Genomic DNA, 19,575 nt, shown 5'->3' with positions numbered 1-19,575 from the left:
ATAAATACTAATATATTTTTTTATTAAAATTTTTTGCCTCTTCAAATATTTTTTTCAAGTTCCGTTTATACTCCTACGTACTCTCATTTTTTATTAAATTAATTTGTATTGATGTAGAAAATTTGGAATCACAGGGCTATTTTAGTCATTTCATATAATATTTTAGTCTTGTATATCCAAATATAATATTAGACATTACATTAGTGTTTTGTCCATCGTATCCAAACACAATACACAAAAGATAATTTTTAGTGTCTCCATCCTATTGTCTCCGTTTCAGTGTCATGTTCTGTCCTGTCTCTAAAAACAAACGCAGCCTTATATCCAAACATCATACACAAATACAAATATTTTATGTCTATATCTCAAGTGTCTATGTCTTAATGTCTATATCTTAATACATACACAAACCAAACCCAACCTAAGCCTACATCTAAACCAGAGAGTTCCAGTCACCCAAAAAAAAAAAACCAGAGTTCCTGTTAACCCGGTTCGACAAGTCTGAGCTCTTCTCAGAGCATCTCCAATGGAGAAGCCCAGCTACTATTCGGTCAGAAAAAAAAGGAATTGGAATCGTTGGAGAGAACTAACGTGAGTTCCTTCACGTTTTTTCAAGAAGAGAGAGAAGAGGGAGTCCCTCTGAATGGAGACTCTCATTAACCAATATATGTTTGCCAAGTGGCAAGTATAATAAAAAATAAATAATTATATTATATAATTAAATAATAATTAATTTAATAATAATTATAATGACTAATTAAATTAAATATTAATATTTTTATTTAATTAATAATTTATATTAATTAATTAACTAATAATTAATTAAGTAATTAAGTTATAGCCAATGAGTTATAGTTCAAATAGCATAGTCTCCCCATACTCAATTAAGAGGTTGCGGGTTCGAGTCTCCTATCTTTGATAAAAAAAAAAGTAATTAAGTTATAACTAATTTATTAATAATTATAATAAATAAATAAATTAAATAATTAAATTTTATTTAATTAATAATTTATATTAATTATTTATATCATAATTAATATTAAATATTATTTATATTTATATTTATATTATTATATTAATTTAGCCATTGTAAAACTAGCTGTTGTAAAAATAGTCGTTAGAAACTAGCCGTTACTATGTTACCGTTATTGTTAATAAATTAATATTTTGTTACTCTATATATACCACTTAGATACACTTCTATTCTCACACTATCTACTACTCTTCTTTATCTTCTTCCAAGTTTACGAAATCAAAATTCTGCTACTATTATTTTTTGTTCGAAAAAATGGATCCAAACCAACTCAACTCTTTTTTCAATTACTTACAAAACTTTCTTCAAATTCCAAATACCCAACAATCTCAAATATTAATATATGAATTTATTTAATATTAATATCTTTTAATAGTGAATTATTTTTAAATTTAAATATTTAAATTATATTAATTACAAGTATTTTAATTAATTAATTAAATGAGACCACAGCAGAAACTAAAGTTACTTCCTCCTAATAGAAAAGAGGAAGATGCTTTGAGTTCCTATTTACTGTTCTCACTTCACTCTCTCTCATACTCGTACACACACAACAGTGGCGGCACTGAAGCTTCTCCTCTCCCAAGCTCGCCGCCACCATTTCCTCTTCAAACACCCTTGGCGCTTCCACTCCCCATTCTCCGTCACATCTCACAGACCCCTATCTTCTTCCTCGCCACTACCACAATATCAACAAGACTCACCGAACCCACCACAAGACCCTCCTCAAAGGAGACTCTCCTTCCAATCCGTCCCAATCCATCCCGTTTCCTACCCTCTCAAACCCAAAGACCCGGCGCCCCAACAAAACGAATCCCCGGAGCCTCAGTTCCTCGCCGCCCGGTGTCGGCCGAGGGCCAGGAGGAGTCGCAGCGGGGATGAACAAGGGAGGACATTCGGTACGTGAAGGATGCACCTTCGATTGAGCCGGTTTCTTACGCTCCGAGAGTGGCGCCGCCGCCGGAGGATAAGGTCGGCGATGATCGGGTGTTGTGACCGCGGAAGAGAGGAATGAGGAAGCGGAGAAAGAGAGGAGGATGCTTGAGGTTGAGGATGAGATAAGGAAGAAGATGGAGGAGGAGAAGATGAAGGTGCCTTTTCCGATGCTGATCATGCCCAAGCGCAATGAGACTCCCCCTGTCCTTGATTTGAACGAGGCCATTCGCCAAGTTAAGGTTGGATCATATGTTCTTGTTATCGAAATTGCAGTTTTGAATTCATTTCTGAGTTTGATTTCCGTTCGCTGTGTGTGGATAACTGTTTTAGTGCATGCTTGGTATGCATATCTCAAAATCAATTTCAAGAAAAAATAATCCATACACACACTTAGGTTGACATTGACATTGTATCAAGTGTGCTGCCAGGTGCGTTTTAGTAATTTCTTTGAGATAGTGGATGGGGAAGTTTATTTCGGGAACAGATTTTGATTTGAAGAAAGAAAAATGACGATGTTTCGGATTTTCTCTTTTTCATTTGCCTTTAGACTCCCAAATATTAGGTGGTTAGGTTGTGTAGATTTCTTATGTTCTTTCTTCAGTGAATATTCATCTTGGGATCCAGGTAGCCTACCCTATGGGAGAAGGATTAGTTATTGGTGTTGCTGACTTGCTTTTGCTTCAGTAGGATTTGTTCTTGGCCCAACTTTAGTTTTAGGTGATTGGTGCTAATAGAGAAGGTAGAGGTTGAAAAAAAAATTATTTGAATAGTTTTGGCTGCCTTAGCAACTTGTATAGACCATTGAAGATAGTACTCTTCTGAGATAACTTGTAAGTTATGCATTTTGAGAAGTTAAAAAAGGGAAAATAAAAATCTTTTGTGAGACTAGGGTAAACACTAGTAGGTCATTTCTTTTCAGACAGCAATCTATACTGAAATTCTACATTTAAGTGGACTTAAAATTATTGCTGCTAGTAGGTAGCATGTAGGTATATAATATGCATTTATCTGTCTCTTCCTATAAAAGTTAGTGTAGTAATTATAGCAATAGAAGTTGTAGAAGTAACAGCCATAAGTCATAGATATATCATATATGGATGGAGAAGTGTACTAATGTTACTTTCTTTCTGAGAGGAAGAGGACAATTACAAAATTCTGGTGGGATTTAAATTTAACACTGCTATACTGTGTATACCTGCAAAACATTAAAAAAGTGACTTTAATTTTAGCAACAACTAAAAGGTGTTGCAAAGATTGTTTAGCCACCATAGCCGCTGTAGGCATAGGCACCATAGACTCCATATGTATTCAAATTTTTCAAGTATCATGATGTGTAACAACAGTATTGTGCCTTCTTTCCTTTTTTTTTTCCCCCTTTTTTTGGGGTGTGTGATTTGTAAATTATTGGATTTTAAAGTTTTGCTTGGTGCCAGTTGCTATTTTTTGGTATGGACTCTACTTATTGGCCGTCGGCCTCCTGCTGATCCTTTGAATGAATCTTCTTGAGTTCTTGACTTCTTATGTTAAATGATCCACGACTTACTATTATTTGAATATATTTTAAATATTGTTCAGGTCAGTGCCAAGGCAAAGTTTGATGAAACTGTTGAAGCACATGTAAGATTGGGTATTGATTCAAAGCGAACAGAATTGGTATGAGTCAGTATATATCAATTCCGTTTCTTTTAACTGTCCCACGTCTTATTTGCGTGGCTAACTTTTTTAAGTTGACATAACGGCATGAGCTTTGAAAGTATGACTTGTTGTCCATGTATTACATATATCGTATGAGTGGTAGTCTCAATACATCAGAGAGAGAATATGATTATTATCCCACTGATTAAGCAAATTCCTTCTTTATACGTATAACTGCCATGTGATAAGAAGACTGCCTGTAGGACTTCAAATTATCCACTTCGAATCACCTATCATATATGCTTGTATGTGCTTCATTAATAGTTAAATTTTGAGGTCCAATTTACATTATATTTACCAAACATGGAACATCTGCATGTTTTTATTTTGATAATAGCATTAGCTTTGCATGGGAATTTTTTTCCCTAAAGAATATATAAATATTATATTTGACTGAGATAGTCCTTTTAAAGCTTTTTTGGTTCTTTGTTGGACCAGGAAAGAGTGAAGAAATTTATTATCCTTGATGCTTGTGGTACAAAACTGCTCTAACATTGCTTCAGTCAAACTCATTTGCCCAATCCCACTTTGAAAGAGAGAGAGAGAGAGGGGGGGGAGGGGGTCTTAACTGTTCTAAGCATTGCATGCTTTAAATTATTTATTATGTTGAGTGCATTTCTTTCAAAAAATTTCAGGACTGCTAAGTGAAAATGATATTTTTTATTCTTTTGCTTCTACATCCATATCATTGCTAGATGGTTTTTTTTTTTCCGTCTTGTTATATGGCGTTCTGTTAATTCATTCCTCCTGAAGATAATGGTTTCAACTGTGGCAGGCAGTTCGTGGTACTGTGATTCTGCCTCATGGTGCTCCAAAGGTAACCTGTGATTATTAATTACTGCATATAATGCTTGGTTTGTAGTCTAATTATTTATATCTTTCAGGCTGTCAGTGTGGCTGTTTTTGCAGAAGGGGCAGAAGCAGAAGACGCCAGAAATGCTGGAGCTGATATAGTTGGTGGCGAAGAACTTATTGAGGAGATTGCTAGTAAGGAACTGATCTCTCTCTCTCTCACGTGTGTATTGTTCATCATATGAATTGGTATTATAGCTTTTTCCCATTATAGTTTTTTCCCTTATGATTCAGATTTTCATAGTTTTTGACATGTCAAACTCGGGCGTGCTGATCTAGGAAAATGTGTTTTGTTCATCACATGCTTATGTTAGTTACGAGACATTTGTGTGCCATTAGTTATGCAGAGGAGATATTAGGCTTATCTTCCATGTTTTAGCAATGATAACTTTTTAGTTTTAATGCCAGTAATATAAAACCCTAAGCTATGTGTTAGGCTTTTTTGTTTTTTGTGCTTATGTTATTCGTATCTAATAGAATTTGTATTTGTATTAATTACTACAGGTGGCAATAATAAACTTAAAGTTGACAAGTGCTTCTCAACTCCTGGAATGGCACCTCATCTTGGAAAGGTATTTTGAATCTGTCATCTGAATGATTGGTTGGTTTTTCTGAAATATGAAGCTTATGCGAACTATTATGTAGATAGCACAATATCTTAGAAAGCGCAGGCTGATGCCAGACAAGAAAATAAGCTTTTCCAATGCTTATTGACTTTCTAATTTTCTTTTTGAACGGCACGGCATGAGTAGATCGTATTGACTCGTGATTGCAAATATGTTTTACAGCTAGGTACTCTGACTAGTGATATTGCTGGTCAACTGAAAGAACTAAGGCAAGGCCGCATTGAGTTTAAGATAGAAAGTAAATCAATTTTGCATATTGGACTGGGAAAGGTGAAATCATGTTCTCCTTGAACTCCATATGGGAATTGCTATGCTGCACGAGATGTAATCTTATACTTAAAAGTTAAAAGTACTATTTGCAGGTAAGCTACAAAGAAGAGGCTTTACGAGAGAATATTGGCGCATTTATGAATGCTGTTTTGCTTGCCAAGCCTGCTGGCTTAAAGAAGAGCAAGTAAGTAGCACATATCCTTGTGCTATTGTTTTTTTTATCTCAGGAGAAAATATGATTTACCACTACCTATTGGGAAAGGAAATTTTCAATGTTTTAGCTCCTGAAATAGTGGAGTTGCATGTTAATAGTTGGTCACAAAAAATAACCAAGCACACTAAAAAGTTAAGTCTAAAATTTTTTTAAACACTCCCATGTCTCAACCTTGGCAGCGAACACAAGAATTTGACCTGTATGAAGACTACAATGTATATATATAAGACTGTTAATATTGAATGGTAGCAAATAAATACCGTATACTGGTATTGTAGTTTTACTGTTACAATGGAAGATTTCACTTGGTTTTTCATTGAAATGTTGATCTTATCTATATAATTGATAGCATTTAAGCTGGATTCCCTAACATAAATCACAGTATTTTGACATGTTCTTAAGTCAGATTTATCCTTTGCACTAATGCTGATATTTCTTTTTGACTTATATAGCTTAAGCCTGTGGTTTTCCTGGAATCCTGTTGTCACCTTCCATGATTGATTTGGTACTAGTGTTTATTTTTCTTACAACTGGAAAAGTCATTGGAATAAATTGCTAACTGAAAATTCAGGGTATTACCCTTGCTGTGCGTTGCAAGAAATTCTGTAGGTGTTAATATAAACTAGGTTCTAGATTTTAAATAAACAATATGGTATCATTTTAAGACAACCATAAGTATGACTGAGAAAGGTTAAGGATATTATATATCAAAATTAGGTTTATTTTAGGGCAAGCTTACTGTAGAGAATGAGACATTGATAGTTCATTAGATGCATGTGATGGTAATGCAGATTCACACAGATATTCACATATTTGGAATGATGATTCTGTTTTGTATGGAGGAGTAAACTTCGAATGCTTGATTCTGGTTTTATTTTGTTTAACATGATCACCAAGTTCATGTGTTAGTGTTACATTTATTTCTATTATCCGACACTTTTTCTTTTTTGCTGCTCAGCTTCCAAATATGCTGGGTATGTGCTTTCTGTCCATCTAAGCAGCACGGTAAGCTCGAATTTATTCTTCTATCTGTTCTATTTTACTTCACCACTATCTTGGCCTTTGCTTAACCACCAGAATATTATAGAAATGAATCATCTCCTGGTGTTACAGTGCCTTGTAGCCTGATTCCTACTACTAGTCCTAGGTTAGATGGACTATACAGTTCAGAATTTTTTATTAACTTGGAATATTTGTGCTGAGGATCATCAATTCAGAAAAACTGATAATGCACATTTTCTCATTCTTGTATATCTGCTTTCTTTCTTTCAAGTTGCTAAGTCAGTGCAATGTTGTTGTTGTTGCAGATGGGGCCAGGAGTACCTGTTTCAATACAATCGCTATCCAAAGCAGCCATAATTACAGGAAAGTGCACGTGGTATGAGTCAGTGGATGAGGTGCAGTTATTATGGGCTCTCAACATGACTTGTAAGTTTTGGTAACAAAATGTTTGCTTAGTTTTTCTGTTTATTACCTTGATTTTAGGTGGTTTCATTTTAGATGTATCTGTCAATAATTACTTGAATAGTAACATTTTTGTGCGAACTAGTGGAATAGTGACCTTGTAAAATATAGGTTACCGAATTTGGTTTAAAGAAAAACATTCAGCTAACCTTTTGGTCGCTAGTGTCCGGGTTTAGCTAGTGGCATGCTTGCTGATCTTTAATCTTAATGAACTTTTTTTTTTTTTCAAATTGGTATTTGAAGATCACTTGGGAGTTAATGTAATGTTACATGATGACATCTGCTAATAAAGTCTAAACTTGGTTTGAAGAAAAAAAATGCTTAATGCTAAACATTGGTCATCAGATTAGGTATTATGTATTCGTGTGTATTTAACTATTTATAGGTGTTGTTTTACTCATTCTCTTTAACAAAGTGGTCGAGTGTAAAAGTAATCATTTTTTTTTTTGCAGTAGAACATTATATTTTTCATGAGCACATACCATTATAAATTTTATACTTTTATTTCGGTTTTGATTATAAACTAGCTTTTAATTTTTGCATCAATGTTTAATTATAATTGGTTTTATATAATTAAGTTCAATATGTAATATGGTAAACTTAAATTCCTTAAATAATTGAAATTGCTATCATTAGTGTTATTCATGCTCAGAGATTAAAATAATCGAAACTCGTTTAGGATAGAAACTAAAATCAGAAATACATATAAGATATATCCGAGATGTAAGCCACGAATCCTACAATACGACGGTAAAAACCGAGATATTTTCTAACTTACTATTGGATTCTCTTATGGTAAATTCCATGACAATGCTGGCAGAGAAATTTGGACAACAATGAATGTGTTTCTAGTAGTACATGCACTTTCAATGCTTGTCTCAACAAATCCAACTCCTTATAAATCTTTTTGTGATTCTCTTATGAAGACGATGCTATCAGCCAAAATATGTACCATAGTATGGGTTTTTAGATATGTTCAGTAAGTACAACCAAAATTAGTGTGGAAAATTATGGACTTAAATATTATGCAAAAATTTCTTTAAAGTTAATTGTGATGCGAGTGCCTTTTCGGACTCTCATGTAGCGGGGTTTGGTTGCATTATACGAAATCATTATGACACTTGGGTGCGGGATAGTTCAGGACATTTGCCATATGATTCAGTCTTTAAAAATGAGCCTTTGTCAATCTGGAATGGTCTTATGCTTGCGTGGAAAGTTAGCTGTGATACGTTTTTTTAAGGTGTATCTCTTCCTGGAAAGTAGAAAATATTATGAATTATGTTGTAGGTGATAATATGAGATGTTAAACAAGAATTGGAAAGTGCCTTTCAATTGGGTTTGAAGATACGCTAATGTTGTTTCTGACTGGCTGGCCAAGACAGGAGCTAAGAGTGTTTATTCCCTATTTGATGTGGGTTCGGCTGAGTGAGGATCTCTTGCAGATTCTGATAAAAGAATTTGCTGTTTAGTTTTCTGTTGTGTTCTTGCTTTGTTGCTTGTTTAGATTTTCTTAGACATGAAGAAAATACTACCATGGGATCCCAACCTAGTTATAACATAATCATATGTATGCACTTGTACGAATATATAGAAGAGAAACATTCAAGGACCATCAGAATTTATTTTTTTGGCTATCACTTTTAGCCATTAACCTAATTCTTTTAATCTAGTAATCTAACAACATATTTTTATCCCATATTTTTAAATATTAATGGTTAACTGTTGATTAAAAATAAATTTTGCTGGCCTTCTAGCATTCTTCTATATGAAATATTTGCTTCCCTCTTCTCTAAAACCCTTTAAAGAACTTATCTTGGCACCTTATCATACAAATTTTCTAAGTCAATAAACATAACGTGTATATCCTTCTGGTTTTTCTTTCACATATTCATGTTTTTCTTTCATTCTATATTATAGATTCGATTGGATGGTAGGATTGTTCCTTGAAATACCTCCAAAACAGGATTGTCTTATATGATATGTACCTACTTTAACTTCTCTTGTATACAAAGGCTCTATATTAAGAATATATGACAAATAGTTGAAGTTGAAGTAGGTGCAGATTATAAATTTATAAGTTATATAAGACAATCCTATCTTTTGGATGTATTTCAAAGAACAATTTTACAATCTAATCAAGTATTTACTTCATAATGAGAGAAAAGCATGAATGTGATATTAGATATTCTTCGGAAACAAAGCAAATTAATAGTTTCAAGCTTGGGAAGCATATTTTAGAGATTGAAAAATATATACATTCATACGCATGCCGTTGTCTAATAAATTCTGCTTTTGAGATAAAAGGCTCTCGACAATAAGTGCAAGTTTTGAAATTGCCTCCATTGCAATTGATTGAGTATTAAGTCAAATTTCTTTGAGAAATTTAGGTAGTTGTAAGCAATTTCAACCATAGCCGCAAGAGAAGGTATCCCCCGTAGTCCCGTACCAAATAACCAAATGTCCTTTCAAGGTTTCCAAAATGATAGGGTATGATAAGGTTCCAACGAATAATGAGGAGGCAATCTAGATAGCCGTGGCTAACCAGCCAGGTCAGTTTCTATTGATGGCAATGGAAGTTTCATGTTTTACCCAAGTGGAATTTTTATCGGAGAATGTAGAACTCCGCTAGCGCTTTTTATTTTTAATATTAGAGAAGAGTATGTGTTTTGCTATATCATGAAGATGAAGCTGTATCACGAAATTGTGGAGGACAGATAGAAAAAACTTGAGGGTCAGATTTATGGGTAATTGGGTATACAAAAAATTTTGAGGGTTAAATTTGTGTTTAAATTTTTTTATTATTTTAAAAATACAAATCTGAGGTCAAATACATTTAAAGTCATTGATTGTATTTATGGTCATTATTTTTAATTTCTATTAAAATATATTTAATAAAGATATTAAAATAATTAATTTCATATAACCATAAAAAATATATACAAATAATACTTTTTAAAAAATAAAATCATATAACAATTAAAAATATTCCATTTCAATAGAATAAAATCATATAACAATTAAAAATATTCCATTTCAATATATATTATAATTTTATTTTTGAGATAATTATTAGTAAATATATCTAATAAATAAATTAAAAATAAACTACTAGATAATCGTTTTTAAATATATAAATTGTACTGTTTTATTTTCGTGCAGGAAACGGAGCCATTTGCATTGCGCATGTGGGCTTATCAATCCAGGTTATTTTCATTTCGATTTGTGCAGTCATCAAATTTATTTAAGTCGGTAACTAACCGCACCTTAATTAATTGTCATATAGCACATATTAATTAAATAGTTTTAAAACTTAAATGCACAAAATATTTTTTATTAGTAAACCCTATTATTTTAAAATATTATTGTTCCTAAATCATTTTTAGTAGAAGTATAAAATTGTTCTACCTATTTCCACTGCCACTCTATCCTCTTCTCCCACCACCACCACCATTACGTTAACATTCACTTTCGTTTTATTTTCCCACGATTTTTATGGGATGGCTCTTGTTCCCACTTGCAATCTTCACCCTTTCTTTGATTCCTTCAACACTATCCCCAAGCTCCACACTCTTTGCTTCTTCAGGTACTCTTCTTATTCTTTTTCTTCAATTCACTGCTCTGATAAGCTCACTTTCTGCGCAACACGGAACTGGGTCTTGTGCCATTCAATTAATGGAACAATACCCTCTAAGAATTCTAGTCTTTTTGGTGTGAAAAATATAATATTTCAATGTAAGGGTTTGTGTAGTGATAGTTGGTTGAAACGTTGGAACGAGCCTAACAAGTACACTCGTCCAAAACAGCCATGTGCTCTTTTGGATTATCAAGGTTCTGGAAATGGGCACTCATCAAAATCTGGTTTTGTGAGTTCTGATGATGATTATGATTATGATGATAGAGGTGGTGATGGAAGCAGTGGTGGTAGTACTATGGATAGGATTGTGGAGAAATTGAAGAAATTTGGGTATGTTGATGATGATAAGATTGAGAAGCAAGATAGAAGGGAAGAGAGGGTAATAGAAAAAGGATCTGTGGAGGATATATTTTACGTGGAGGAAGGGATATTGCCCAATATACGAGGCGGGTTTTCACCGGAGTCTCCATTTGGAATTGGAAACATTGTGAGTGATAGGGAGGTGAGATTTCCATGGGAGAAGCCAATAGATAAAGAGAAAGAAGAGGAAGAGAGGTATAATCGAAGAAGGAGGGAAAGTAAGACTTCTCTTGCAGAACTGACTCTTCCAGAGTCGGAATTGAGGAGGCTGAGGCGCTTAACTTTCGAGAAGAAGCATAAGACCAGAGTTGGGGGTGGTGGGGTTACTCAAGGTCTTGTGGACAAGATTCATGAGAGGTGGAAAGAGTCGGAGATTGTTAGGCTGAAATTCGAAGGGGAAGCTGCACTTAACATGAAGAGGATGCACGAGCTACTGGAGGTTTGCCTTCTACCTTTGGCTTAGTTTCATGTATCTAAGTCTTCTATGTTTAGTTTAGCTTCATTTATAACTTATAATGATAATTAGATTCAAATGCAATAGTGTATTGAAGGTAACAGTGTCTTTGTGAAGCATAGGTAAACTTGTCTTAGATGAATTGAATAGCATTCTATAGACACCTTCCCTTTCTTGGTGTTATAGTTGGACATCCAAGGTCAAATCTGTCCGTATGACATGTTCTGATATTCTTAAAAGGTTTTGATGTGAAACATGATATTTCTTTTTCACAAATTTTTTCATATAGTGATGAATTCTTGTGACATTTTCTAGAATTCGAGAGAACACTTCCTCTCTTTTGGATTTGGATACATTTCTTGATCAACCTCATCTCTTGTTAGAATAATCCCGATTATCCTTTGGGATTTGTTTGAATGTTGAATGCTCTATGATTACATGTTCAACTTGCTTCTTCTGACTGCTATTGTTTTGTTTATGTGTTTTCTTTTCTTTTATATTGTTGGGGTGTGGATATATTCTTCATTGGTCATCAATAACCTTAGCCTTATTCTTATTCTTGATTATTTTAAAATCACATTCAGAGGAAAACTGGTGGTCTCGTGGTTTGGAGGTCTGGCAACTCTGTTTCCTTGTACAGGGGTGTGAGCTATGAAGTTCCTTCAATACAACAGAACAAGTGGATATATAGGAAAAGAGGGAGTTCTTCAGTGCAACAGAACAAACAGATATATGGGAAAAGCGAGATTTCTTTTAAGTCTTTACCAGCACCTTCTCATCATTCATTGGAAAAGCATTCTGACATTGCTTCTAATTTTGGGACAAGTCCACATTTGGAAAAAATGGAAGCTACTGATGACCAAAAGGAAAAAAATTTGCTTCCAGAAGTTAGTTATGAAGATGAAGTAGACAAATTTTTGGATACTCTAGGCCCTAGATACACAGATTGGCCTGGGAGTGAGCCGTTGCCAGTTGATGCAGATATGCTTCCAGCAACTGTTCCTGATTATGAGCCTCCCTTCAGAGTTCTTCCCTTTGGAGTGAGACCCTCGCTTGGTCAAACAGAGGCAACTTCTCTACGAAGGATCGCAAGGACCCTTCCTCCACATTTTGCATTAGGTTAGCAATCAATTCTCTTGTGCATGTGAAGTATATAGTTTCGTGCTGATTATAAATTAATCATTGTGTATAGGCAGAAACAGACAGCTTCAAGGGTTAGCTACAGCCATGATTAAATTATGGGAAAAAAGTTCTATTGCAAAGGTTGCACTCAAACGCGGTGTGCCGCTAACTACAAGCGAGAGAATGGCAGAAGAGATCAAGGTGATAAATGATAAATCATGTCTCTTCCAGTTCCACTTGTAAAAATGTTGACTTTTTCCCAGTTTTTTCTTCAACGTTATTTTTATTACGTATGCCGTTTCATAATGAAAAAGCTTTTCCCGTGTTCAAAAAATGTACGGTTTTTTCTCCATAATTTGCTAATGGCAGCTTCCTTTAGTAGACATGAAATGTATTTAAGGGGTCAAGACTGCTCCACAACTTATGTTTGTAACACTTGAGGGATTCAACTCTTATAGGTGGAAGGCAGGCGATGGATTTGTATCTCTAACAAGTTTTAGTGATATCAAGTTATTTTGAAGCTATCATATTATAAAGGGGATTTTGGAAAAATATAGATATTTAATAAGTTAAATGTAAAATTATGAACTAAATGTATATTAATGTATAGAAGTCAGTCAGATGGCCTTGCAAGTTGCATTTAGATTAGTGTTGGATGGACTTTACATGCATCAACGAATCTAGTTATAGACAAATACTGAAATAATAATAAATGGTTGCCTGTTATATGCTGTTGATAAATTATTACTTTTTTTTTCCCAGAAATTGACAGGTGGTGTACTACTCTCGAGGAATAAATACTTCTTGGTCTTTTATCGGGGAAAGAACTTTTTGTCAGCAACAGTCACACAAGCCTTGAAGGAGAGGGAAAGAATGGCAAAAGCAATGCAAGATGAGGAAGAACAAGCAAGATTGAGAGCGTCATCTTTGGTCTTACCAACTATGAATAATTCAGAGATATCTGCAGAGGCTGGGACCCTTGGTGAAACTTTGGATGCAGATGCAAAATGGGGAAAGACCTTGGACGAACATCACAAACAAAAAATAATGAGAGAAGTAGAACTACAACGACATACCAAAGTTGTTAACAAGTTAGAACGAAATCTGTTTCTGGTAAGTGAATAGAAATCTCTTATCAACTTGCTAATGGATTTCATGTTAAGTCACTTCCATGATTGAGAAAAATGATAGTTCCCTAAGGGTTTTCTTACAGGCATTAAAACAATGAATAATGAAGGCAATAGACCAAGTTTACAAGGAGAAAAAAATATTTATTACTTATTTTGTACCTGACACTCATCCGTACATTATCAACAAGTTTAAACACTTTTTATAACTGCTAAGCTTGTTTAATTTCCAACGTGCTCAGTATGACACTAAATAAGGCCTTATCACCAATGCTTATAGATATTATGTTTGATGTGTAAGTGCCTTGGAGTTTTTTACATTCTTGTTGTCTTCTTTGATGTCCTAACTCCACTCTAGGATTGTTTTCCAACTTGGCATATATATTATTGTGATTGATCCTGGGATTTTCACTTATACCAGGCTGAAAGAAAGGTAATGAGAGCTGAACGAGCCTTGATGAAAGTGGAGTCATCTTTGATGCCATCGGAACCCAAATCAGACCCTGAAAGCATAACTGACGAAGAGAGGTTTATGTTTCGCAAATTAGGATTGCGGATGAAAGCCTTCTTACTTCTTGGTAAGAGCATATAAAATTGTCTCCAATTTATTTCAGGACCACTTTGGTTCATTTCACCTTTAGCAAAGGGCGGAAGGGAAGAAATCAGGGTGTCCTTGGTTAGAGTAAGGGTGGGATAGTAAATTTGATTAAAACTACACATGATGCTTATCCATAAAACAAATTTAAATCAAATTTGTTTTATATGAACCTGATTTTTGGTGTCAGGTAGACGTGGAGTTTTTGATGGTACAATTGAGAACATGCACCTGCACTGGAAATATAGGGAACTGGTTAAGATAATTGTGAAGGCTAAAACCTTTGATCAAGTGAAAAAGGTCGCATTGGCACTCGAAGCCGAGAGTGGAGGCATTTTAGTTTCGGTTGACAAAGTTTCAAAAGGATATGCTATAGTTGTTTACCGGGGTAAGGACTACCAGCGACCTTTAACTCTAAGACCGAAGAATCTTTTGACAAAGAGAAAGGCTCTAGCACGGTCAATTGAGCTCCAACGACGTGAGGTATTGATACAAACTTTTGTTTCGTGATATCTAATATCAATCTTCATGCAAAATCCAAAAACACTTGTAGGTCTCTCTAATTAATTGATAATTTATCCTAATTTTCTTCTAGTATTGTACTTACTAGTACAATGCATGCTCTTTTTTAATTTCCCTTTTCCACTGATAACAGGCTCTCTTGAAGCATATTTCAAATTTGCAAAAGAAAGTGGAGAAGATAAGATCTGAAATAGTATGTACCTACCTTCTGATCTTATATCTTTAGCATATTGCAAGCAAAATTGTATTATGGGAAGCAGACTGTACTCATATTTTGCTTATTTCACTTTTGATAGAAACAAGTGGAGACTGTAAAGGACCATGGAGATGAAGAATTGTATGACAAATTAGAATCTGCTTATGCTAGCAATGATGATGACTCCGAGGTTGCTCTCTCTCTCTCTCTCTCTCTCTCTCTCTCTCTCTCTCTCGTTTTATTTTTAATTTTTATTTTTGGTTAATATGTTATTTATAAATAGGTGGAAGATGGCGAGGAAGGAGATGAGGCATATCTTGAGACCTATAATAGTGAAAGCGACAGTGAAGACAATGAAAGTGATAATTTGTATACTTCAACTGAGCAATTTGCATCACAAAGTTGAAAGGTAAAAAGACATGTCTGAACTCTTAAGACTATTTCTACCATTTATGGAACAGTATACATTGAACACATGCTGAATGTGGATAAACATAATAACTCTTTCTGATCAAGCCACTAAAGAAAAGACTTAGTGCCATGTGTGTCAAAGGACATGTTATGCAGTCATGATAATGAATCGAATTAGACAGAATTATTGAAAATTGTATGTAGGTACTTTTTGTTCATAAGGGAGCTCTCTGAGTTGAATTAGTTAATAGATCTTTTTTGTTTATGTATTAAAAATTCAGGTTCAGTATTATGAGCTTATATAAATGAAGGAAATAACTGCTGATTTTAAGGCTTAAGGATTTGATGATGTTATTGTTGGTGTTTACTGTTTACCCCCCCAACATTAAAGATAATACGTATGTTCTTAGAGGGAGTGTTTGGAATTCTTTGGAATTGGAATTAATTTGATTTGTAAATCAATTCATTATTCGGAATTGATAAAAAGTATGAATTGATTTGATTTGTAAATCTATTGATATACTTTTTAACTAATTTTGAATCATCTCAAAGATTTCACTAGAATTAAAATGATTTCTTATTTTAGAAGTGTAAAGAAAAGGGATTTGAGAGGGAGATGACACTTCGATAATGGTATAGGATTGTGTAATATAATTGAAGAATAAATGATAAAAATGTAAAATCTTACCTTAAAATCAATTCAATTCTCGTTAATTTACAATCCCCAGTTATAAGCAAGAAAAGTTCACATTGTGGACTCCATATTGCATTATAAATGCAGAAAAAAAAATGCATCTTGATCGATTTGGCTGGCTGCAATGGTTAATGTTACAAATAATGGTTACTTGGTGGAAATGGATCTTCTCAATTTTTTTTTTTTTTAAATTGAGGGAGTAAAGTATTATCTCTAACTTTTAAATGATTTTTCTTTCATGTTTTCTCTTGGTCTCCTACTTATAAAATGTATGATGAGAGATCATGTTTTACCCCTTCAAGTTACTTGAAAAAAAAAAATTAAGAGGATCCAATCCCGTTAGTTGGTTACTGCTTCTTGTTGGATTTTCCTATTTTCAGAATTGTCTCCCCTAACAGTTTATGATCACTTGTCCTGGAAGATGATAGAACAATTTCCTTCGAAACAGAACCAGGTTCCGTTATAAGGCTTGATTCCTTGTAAAGTTCATAGATGGAATCAGCTTCCACATTCAAACCTCCTATCATTTCCAAGCATTTGATATCTTCAGGATCTACTAACAGGTTATGATCATCATCCTTCCACCCTATGAGCTGTGTTGTATGACAAGAGAACATAGTTACCATTTTATCATCTTAATGTATCATAGTGTAATGTCAGTATTTTTTCATGACAAGGTTGAGTAGAATATTGTTCATATGATTTTAATTTCCTTTGGTGGACCATCAACAGCATTTGTGCAATAGAGCCTAGCATTATCAACAAGTTTGCAGTATCTTGGAATGCATTAGCAAACCTTTTGTGAGATTTCAACTGTGAATTCACCCTCACTTCTCTCCCATTCATAACAGCTCAACCGTCAAAATTCCGGTAAGAAATGTTAAATTATCATACAAACTCGAAAATAGTAATAATTAGCAGAATTCTTTCACTCACACAAGAAAATATATATATACCTACCTAATGCCTCGAACAATAGCAAGATAGCCATCACAAACTACACCAACTAACTCTATTCTGTAAGGCTTTTGATCACGGGGTTCTCCATTATTGTTCTCTTCTGGTTGTTCTTCTTCTGCCTCATTCACTTGCTCCCAGTAGTTTTCGGTAATAGTTCCGTCTTCAGATACTTTACTTCCATTGCATTTGTGAACATTTCTTGCCATGGAGATAGTCTGCTCCACAAAAGGCTCCCATGATAAGGTTCCATCCATGATCACATGTCTCCCTTCATTTAGAGCTCTCACCAGCAGAGATGATGCTGCATCAGTCAACGATTGGTGCACCTGTTTCATATTTCCAGAGTTCAATGTGTTCATTAGTTAAAAGCGAGTTTGTAATGGTTTAAAATGTATAACTAATAATTTTATAGGAATTTTATCAAAGCTACAAAAGGACAATCTTTTAAGATTTGAAAGTAGTGAACTATCGTTTTTTTTACTATGAAAGATTTAAGTACTGACAATATAATTACAAAAGATGTACAATAATTCAATACATATTAAATATTGGGTTAGTTCGACAAAACTACCATCAGTGGCAGATTACTGTACCTGTATCAGATGTTGATAGTCCAATGTTATAATTTGTTAAAAGCTGGTTTATAATGTAACTAACCCATCAGATATCCAAATATTTAGAAAGAATCAATTGGATAGCTTCAATTGGATCCTTCACTCACTTTTGGGTATCGTACCTCAACCTCCAGGTTAACCTTGATCAGAGCACAACTTTGCCTAATGTAAGACTCAATATGTAAACAGAACAACACCACAATCCAATATGTAAACAATTAAAAGAAAAAAACAAGCTTGCAATCATAAAGCACAACGCAATTGGAATACCACTCCTAAAAACTTAAAGAGAAACAGGTTTACTTGATTATTCCAGTAAGAGAATTTTAGCAAGTTATTTGGACAGACCTATGAATTAAGAAGAGAGAGTGAGCTCAGCACAACACAAGAGAACAAAGAAAGTGAGATTGTGAGAACCCTTATGTGACTATGTGAGTGTTTGTGTGGGACCACCATTCAATTCAATTCAATTGAACCCTCATGCAATTATTTTTTGGACAAAATGCTATATTAAATCAAATGGAATAGGAAATTACGTTATTCTACCAAACTAAAAAATGTAATCTAGATTATTCAAAAGCATATTTTAATAGCATATTTTAATGTAATTCGAATGAGATTAGTTCGAATTAGCTAAAGTAAGAGTAATTCGAATCATTTAAATTTAAATTAGTCCCTGTCAAAGTAATTCGAATGGGTTCAATTCGAATTATGCATGAGTGGATCTAAAGAGTAATTCGAATTATATTGATTTGAACTATATGCAAACGTGACCCACACTGGTTTGAATTAGGCTGATTCGAACTAGCCCACCGTTTTGACACCCTAGTAATTCGAAACAGGTTGATTCGAATTGCACACATACAATTATTTTGATACACCAACAATTATATCTATATGGAATTAATGTTAAATCGAATTCAATTAGTTCGATAATACGAGTCTATGAAAAAAATTACATTTTATAAAGTTTAAAAATTTTTATTATATGATAGGTTAGTAAAAGAGTACATTATAAATTTTTATAGTACTCATCGTAACAATGTTTAATTTAAAAATTATTATTTAAATTTTAGTTGTACTTATTACAAAATGAATAATTACAATAACACATTCGAATTATATTAAAATATGCTTTGGGATGATTCATGTTATATCTTTTACTTTAGTAGAATCACATAATTTCCTCTTTCATTTGGTTTAATATGGCATTTTTTTTACCTACAATCACTCCATCTTTTTGTACTCTACATCTTTCTCCAATAAAGCCAGAGGACTCTTCAATAATGCCCTCTCTTTTGGGAACCACAAAGGTGTCTATGGCAAACGTGTTGAGAAAGAGAAAAGTGTGTTTGAATTTTTTGAAAATTTTATTTTTATGTTTGGTAATCTTTATTCAAGTTGATGGTGGCTGATTACACCTAAAAAATTAGGTGAAAAATTTATTTCTTTTTTATCAACTTTACTCTTCATTTTCTTCTATGAAGAGGATATCAGTAATTATTTTTCTAGTAATTCTCTGTAATTTTTTCTAGTTCTTCATAGTTCTTTGTTCTATTTTTTTTTCATCAAAATCGTTTAGATTTGTTTCCATCACTCACAAAGTGAATATTTTAATTTTTTTTATTATTTTTAGTATTCTCTTTCATATTTTAATTTTTATATTTTTATTGTATTTTTTTATTTATATAATAATATTTTTATATTATTTGGGTAGTGTTTTAATTTCTAATGTTATGTTTTTATGATTTTTTTTTATGATTTATTATACTATTCTTTATATATGTATATTTTTT

At 33.4% G+C, this 19,575-nt stretch overlaps 2 protein-coding genes and 1 pseudogene across 7 annotated transcripts; 2 read left to right on the top strand and 1 right to left on the bottom strand.

The window, feature by feature from the left end:
* Positions 1-1,474: 1,474 nt before the first annotated feature.
* On the top strand, positions 1,475-7,292 carry LOC107632747 (uncharacterized). The gene is given in 11 exon segments (XM_088506844.1): positions 1,475-1,878; positions 1,921-2,014; positions 2,017-2,208; positions 3,545-3,622; positions 4,440-4,481; positions 4,549-4,651; positions 5,021-5,088; positions 5,305-5,412; positions 5,505-5,596; positions 6,585-6,631; positions 6,934-7,292. Coding segments are annotated over 11 exon segments (1,305 nt in total). The 3' UTR covers positions 7,011-7,292.
* Positions 7,293-10,455: 3,163 nt separating this feature from the next.
* On the top strand, positions 10,456-16,970 carry LOC107630036 (CRM-domain containing factor CFM3A, chloroplastic/mitochondrial). 6 transcript variants are annotated; one of them, XR_015907273.1, is made up of 10 exons: positions 10,456-11,523; positions 12,123-12,657; positions 12,731-12,861; positions 13,423-13,773; positions 14,209-14,365; positions 14,577-14,865; positions 15,038-15,097; positions 15,201-15,290; positions 15,384-15,509; positions 16,654-16,970. XR_015907273.1 is itself a non-coding variant. In XM_016333051.3 (10 exons), the coding sequence occupies exons 1-9, from the start codon at positions 10,588-10,590 to the stop codon at positions 15,504-15,506; spliced, it is 2,676 nt and encodes an 891-aa protein (XP_016188537.1). In that variant the 5' UTR covers positions 10,457-10,587; the 3' UTR covers positions 15,507-15,509; positions 16,654-16,970. The 6 variants fall into 6 exon arrangements, 4 of the variants coding, with proteins under 4 accessions (XP_016188537.1, XP_016188540.1, XP_088364579.1 ...); XM_016333051.3 differs by having other exon boundaries at positions 10,457-11,523; positions 14,573-14,865; XM_016333054.3 differs by having other exon boundaries at positions 10,457-11,523; positions 14,573-14,865; positions 16,627-16,861.
* Positions 16,553-17,578, bottom strand: LOC110270046 (calmodulin calcium-dependent NAD kinase pseudogene; annotated as a pseudogene).
* Positions 17,579-19,575: the final 1,997 nt, after the last annotated feature.

This window comes from Arachis ipaensis, chromosome B3, assembly GCF_059453495.1.
Source record: "Arachis ipaensis isolate K30076 ecotype BB chromosome B3, ASM5945349v1, whole genome shotgun sequence".
NCBI lineage: Eukaryota > Viridiplantae > Streptophyta > Magnoliopsida > Fabales > Fabaceae > Arachis > Arachis ipaensis.
This window is presented reverse-complemented; position numbering and strand designations above follow the sequence as displayed.